Consider the following 6,037-nt stretch of genomic DNA (forward strand, 5'->3'; position numbering starts at 1 on the left):
GCCGGAGCTCGGGGAAGAACGGCTATGGCGAGCGGCGGTGGCGGCTCGATTTCGGCCGGCGTAGGGCACGGCCGAGCTCGGGGAGGTGTGGAGTGGGTTCAGGGCGAGGTGGAGCAGCTTGGAGTGCGGAGGATCGAGGCGGGGCGGCGAGGAATGGCCGACACAAGGCTCGGCGGCGGCTCTGCTCGGTCTGCTCGTCTCGAGCTCGAGGAAGGGAAGGGAAGGGACAGGACGGGACGGGAAGCTTCCAGGGTCTGCGAAGGGATGAGAACGGAATGCGCGGAGGGCGAGGATCACCGGCGCGGCGACGCGTGGCGTCGCCGGCGGCTGCCAGTTCGCCGGCATGGGCACGCACAGGAGAACAGGAGCTCACAGTGACACATTTTGACTGATTTTGACTCGTGTTTGACTGGCCAAAACTCAAATTTTGATATAAGAACTTGAAATTTTACCAAAATAGAAGTTGTAGAGGAAGAGAAGATCTACAACTTTCATTTTGGGCGAAAGTTGATTTGAAGCTCGGATCATGGGTAAAAACACGATCGAAAACGATTAAAACGAAGTTTACTAAGCGGACTCGATTAGCGCTAATGATGGTGATTAGCCTGAATTAGTGATTAAGCACGAGATTAGCGTTCAAATTAACACCAGGGTGTTACAGCAGCGACTCTTTCTTTGGTCACGAGGGCCAAAGGCGACTGCCTCCTTCGACGAAGACAAGAAGACCCCAGCTCTTGCCTCAAATTGAGCGCCAGTGATCCCCTCGTCCTCCCCCGCCACTTCCCCTCCGCCGGCAAGCCCTCCGCTCGTCGGAATTTCACCTCCACCGCTACAGCCATGCATGGGGACTACATTGTAAGCCCCACGTTCTTCCTAGGGTGTTTAGTGCAAAATCCAAGAACCTCATTTGTATTTTATATTCTTAAGGTTTACCTAGTCTTTTGGTTTCTCCACCATTTAGGAGACTCTCTATTTTTTTATAGAGATGGAAAAACTCCAAATTTAGTTAAGAGGATAGCTATTCTCTTGGAGTTGAACCGGACATCTTACACCTTGAACTCTTAAAACCGTTTGATTTACCCTCTAGGAGTAAAACCACCTTTATTTTCACCACAATAGAGTGGTTTTTCTTTTTTTTTCTCCCTCCAACTTTCATAGCAAGAAAAGAAATAGTTAGACGAGTCTAAAAATTATGAATAAGGTCAATATTGCCCGCTGAACTTGTCACCGAGTTTAAAAAAACCCTCTTAACTGCAAAACTGGACATCCTACACCTCGAACTCGTGAAACAGTTTGATTTACCCTCCGAGAGCAAAACCACCCTGGTTTTCGCCACAGCAGAGCGGTTTTTTTTCCTTTTTTTCCCTCCAACGTTCATAGCAAAAAAATAGTTTATGATTTTTTTATAGAGGTAGAGTAGGTGATAAGGAAACTATTTTAAGTATACCTTTTAGTTGGAATGCAAATATTTTTGAAATATAAATATTTGAATATGGGTACAATTTAAGTTTCGTTGAATTTTTAGGGTATCAAAACGTGCTCCAAATTTTACCAAATTTGACACCTATGGTTTATTTTCAATTTAGTTTGTCATGTTAATTTTATTTGACTAATGTTCTGTAGCAACATTTTATGTTTGTTCGTAGAGGGCAAATTTGCACCAAATTTGATTATTTTAATAGAATTTTGAAAATTTCTGTGGAACATGAGTGAAATAAAATTAACATGATAAACTAATTCAAAATGGACCTTAAATTTCAAATTTGGTAAATTTTAGAGAACATTTTTATGCTCAAAAAATTCAATGAAACTTAAATTTTACCCATATTCAAATATTTATATTTCAAAATCTTTTGCATTCCAACTAAAAATAATATTCAAAATAGTTTTCCTATCACCTACTCTACCTTTGTAAAAAGATTTCATAATTTCTAGACTCATTTAACTATTTTTTCTTGTTATGAAAAGTTGGAGGTTGAGGGAAAAAAAAGGAAAAACTACTCTGTCGTGGCTAAACCAGGGTGGTTTGTGTGTGTGTGTGGGGGGGGGGGTGTTAAATCACATGGTTTCAAGAATTCAGGGTGTGGAATGTACTGTTTTGGAATTAAGAGGGGTCTTTAAAGTCGATGACAAGTTAAGGGAAGCAATATGGATTTTATATTTAATAAAATATGGCCGGCTGTAATAGAATTATTATTTCTTTTTTAATCGCGACTTGTCCGGTGTTCTCCAGGCCATTAGCTGGTTCCCGGCCCAGAGCGTTACACATAACGCAGCCCAAACTGAGAAGCAACCACCAATCCCATTCCTTCCTGAGAGTGCCTCCGCCTCCCGATCCGACCGGGCCCGTCCCTACCCATGGCCGCGCCGCCGCTCGCACGTCCGCCGCTGCCGCGGGCCCCACTTCGCCCCGCTCCCTCCGTCCGGCTAGCCCCGCGCGGCCGTCTCCGGGCGACGGCGGCCAGCGGTGGGGGCGCGGCTGGGTCCGTGCTCCGCACCTGCAAGAACTGCAAGCAGCAGTACGACCCGACGGCGAACCACCCCTCCGCCTGCCGCTACCACACTGCCCACTTCGGAGGTAATCATTTGAAGTATACGAGTAATTTGAGGCCAAATATGCTGAATTGGCTTAGGTGGGATGTCAAGAAAGATACCATCTGAAGAAATAAGTTAGCTGTTTTGTAGAAAGATTATTCATATTCAATTAACTTTTCGTTAGAGTTATCTCCCGTGTGTCAAGATTCTAGAATAGGAGCAATTATTTGTTCAAAAAATGAAAAATGATTAGCTAATTTGGTGCGCAATTTCGAAGCTGTTCTGCGCAATTTGGGGGCACACACATTTAAGTTCACTGTGTGGGCTTTCCTATCATGAGCTGGTTTAGCCGTTTCCAGTTTTACATTAGAAAAGCATATGATTTCCTTGTGATGCACTACTAGGTCTCAGTCCTCTCTACAGCTCACAAAGAGCTTATCAATACATGAAAGGTCATAGAGACATTCATCCTGCGTTCCAGTGGCTTTGGCGTTCTTGCAGCCAACTTAAACATAAAATCTTCTTTTGGCTGCTCTTGAAAGATAGGTTAAATGTCAGATGAATGCTCAGAAGAAAGACAATGTATTTGGATGATTATACTTGTGTTTTCTGCACCTGTCAAGACGATGAGACAATTACACATCTGTTCTTGAATTGCCCTTTCTCTCAACAGTGCTGGATCAGTATTGGGTTGCATATTCAATCTAATTTGGGTCCCCTAGCAGTCCTAGAAGATCTACGAAGGCAAATTGCAGAACCTTTTTTCATGGAAGTGATAACACTCATGTCATGGAGTATTTGGACTGCACAGAATAACTTCATATTCAAGAATGAAGCCTTCTCAATTCAAGGGACCAAAAATGCCTTCATAAAGGAATTTGCCTTGGTTATCCAAAGAGCAAAGAAAAAATATTTTCCAAACATTGTACAATGGCTACAATCACAAGCTTAGTTGTTGGTGTCGAGTGGGTTTTCTTTTCTTTTTCTTTTCTCTTGTAAGCAGTCAGTGGTGTTACTCTCTTTTTTTTTCTTTAATATATAACCAGTAGGGGATCACACTCCTCCTGTTACCTCAAAAAAAAAAGGTAATCTCGGTGGTTCTTTTAGCCCCATACTAGTAATTCACGTCCTCATGAGACAGCTTAGCAATCTGATTAGAGAGAGATATTAACCAAGGTATTTGTCATCAAACATTTCGACTCATCACTTCCCTTTTTCTTCCATGCCAGGAGAGACAAAGAGAAAATTTGAGAGTGTTTATGCTGGTGGAACCATGGATACCCCGGATTCAGGCAAAGTGTTCCAGTATTGGCATTGTTGTGGATCGGAAGATCCATTTGATGTGGGCTGTACTGCTTCTCCTCACTGTTCATATGATGATTGAATGGCTCATGATTGCATTATGTTCTTTTGATTCTATTGTATTTTCACATGGATACCAGTTCCCAGGTTGTTAGATTGTTCTTACATGGGAGAATGGATGGATGCATTGAACTCTGTCATAATATAGTCTCTTGTTTACCTCTTTAATACTTAATCCTTGAGTGTTCCCTCTGGATATATTTAGTTTATTCGTTCGTTGATATATTGTATTGTAAATTCAAGTCTACTCACTATTCAATATTCGTTCATTGTATTCAATATTCGTTCATTGTAAATTCTTGTGATCGTACTATGGTTTCATAGGGATTCCGATTCGTAGATTCCCTTGTAACATTTTTCACACAGGGGAAAGTGGATGGATGCTTTAAATACGGTCAGGTGTTCTTTCTTGTTTAGCTTCTTTATTTCTTGGAAGTTAAATCGGTCTTGGTATACACTGTGATTGATTCGGTTTCATAAATGAGATAGAACATGTCAGTCTGTTCTCCACTTCAAACTGAGTATCAGTTGTGTCTTTGTTCTGCCCCCCCCCCCCCCCCCCCCTTTATGTAATTTCTAGAGAGATTTAGGGCTTTGTTATGGCAAGTGGGCCGGCCACAGGCCTAGGCCCACAAGTACTGTGCGTGAACAGTACCCCGCGGTACTGTAGCTCCGCCATAGGTTAGGGTTTAGGATGAGTCTAGAGATTAGATTACTTAAGGGTCAAGTTTGTTAGGCGCCTTGTCTATAAAAGGCTGCTATGAGTCTTAGGGTTAGGCAAGCAGAAAATAGATAAAAAAACAGCTCAGAGCCTCCAGAGGGAGGACGAGTTAGCCGATCTATCCTACTATTCTAGTATCGATAATCAGCCCACATCATTTGGTATCAAGAGCCTTCGTTCCTGCAACCACCCAATCCCATCCATCGATCCTTTCCCTTGCGCCCAGATTGGATCGATTTCACCCCTGTTCTTCCACGAATTTCATCTAATTCCACCCTAGATCGCATCTGCTGTCAACTTTGACAACCACCATGGGAGTTCCCAAGTTCCATGTCCCAGACTTTGATGGTAGTTTTGATCCCTTGCAGTGGCTGCACCGCTGCAACCAATGCTTTGATGCACGGAAGACTACAGAAGAGGACAAGATGTGGTTTGCCACACTCCGATTGACGGGCGTGGCTTATCAATGGTACTGCAAGATCGAGAGGAACCGTGGTATGCCAACGTGGGAGCAATTTGCCGACAAAATCAGCCGCCGGTTTGCGCAGGTCCCAGCACCAGCTGCGCCACCGGCATCGCCTCCTGGACCACCGCCGACCGCACCTTTCCCACCTGCACCGGTGGCGCCCATGCCGTCGGCACCAACCCCATCTCCACTGGGGGCCCTGACGGTGATGCCTCCGCCGTTGCCCACGACATCTTCCCCGGCATCCATGCCAACGATCCCCGCGCCGTCAACGCCCACACCATCTCCGCCAGCGAACCCTGCACCACAGACGCTGTTACCGGCGTCGCCTACACCACAGCCACCGGCACCACCAGTTGCGCCGCTCGCCATCATCGATCCACTTGTGGGAGGGGAGCAGCAGCCTCTGCCAGTCAAGGATCCATCGCCGACGACCTGTCGCCGCCTATCGAGGCCGCCCTCGTCTGCGCGGATCTTTGCCGGCAGCATCTCCGGCCGTTATGGATCCGGTTGCCCTGTCCGTCGCGGTGTCGTCCGCGCTCCTCCAAGGGCCGTCTGTCGCGGCTTCCGCCCTCCATCGCGGTGGATCCATCTCCGCCCACCGCCCCCCATCTGCGGCTGCCCGTCCGCGGCCGCCTGCGCGCCGTCCGCGCTCCTCCGTCGTTGGCGAACCCGCACGCTGTCCGCGTGTGCCTCTACCCATACGCGGCCGCCCACACGTCCGCGCGCGCCTTCGAGCGTCCATGGCCGTCCATCCACCTGCTGCCGCCCATCAGAGGTTCTCCAGCGCCACGAGCGGCCTCGGCTTTGGCATCTCCATCGCCTGCCATGGCCCCGGCGACCCAGTCCGCGCTAGCGGCTGCGGCCGTGCCCACCGCGGCGATTGCAGCCCTGTCTTCAGCTTCTGCGGGCGCGCTTCCTCGCTGTTGGCTTTGGCGCCTCACCTGCTCCCT

General features: G+C 47.1%; 1 protein-coding gene across 3 annotated transcripts; it reads left to right on the plus strand.

The window, feature by feature from the left end:
* Positions 1–2,239: 2,239 nt before the first annotated feature.
* On the plus strand, positions 2,240–4,171 carry LOC120712204. Of its 3 annotated transcripts, none has more exons than XM_039997924.1 (2): positions 2,240–2,578; positions 3,261–3,609. In XM_039997924.1, exons 1-2 carry the CDS (start codon positions 2,359–2,361, stop codon positions 3,485–3,487), a joined length of 447 nt encoding a protein of 148 aa, XP_039853858.1. In that variant the 5' UTR covers positions 2,240–2,358; the 3' UTR covers positions 3,488–3,609. The 3 variants fall into 3 exon arrangements, 2 of the variants coding, with proteins under 2 accessions (XP_039853858.1, XP_039853859.1); XM_039997925.1 differs by lacking the exon at positions 3,261–3,609 and adding an exon at positions 3,765–4,171 and having other exon boundaries at positions 2,242–2,578; XR_005690754.1 differs by lacking the exon at positions 2,240–2,578 and adding an exon at positions 3,765–4,171 and having other exon boundaries at positions 2,585–3,620.
* The last annotated feature ends 1,866 nt before the right edge of the window (positions 4,172–6,037 follow it).

The sequence above is a fragment of the Panicum virgatum genome, chromosome 6K, assembly GCF_016808335.1.
Source record: "Panicum virgatum strain AP13 chromosome 6K, P.virgatum_v5, whole genome shotgun sequence".
In the NCBI taxonomy this organism is placed as follows: domain Eukaryota; kingdom Viridiplantae; phylum Streptophyta; class Magnoliopsida; order Poales; family Poaceae; genus Panicum; species Panicum virgatum.

Excerpts from the sequence above, each read along its gene's own strand:
- LOC120712204 (XM_039997924.1), top strand. The coding sequence starts at position 2,359 with ATGGCCGCGCCGCCGCTCGCACGTCCGCCGCTGCCGCGGGCCCCACTT. Across the intron at positions 2,579-3,260 it reads CCACACTGCCCACTTCGGAG|TCCTAGAAGATCTACGAAGG; the intron begins GTAATCATTTGA and ends GTCCCCTAGCAG.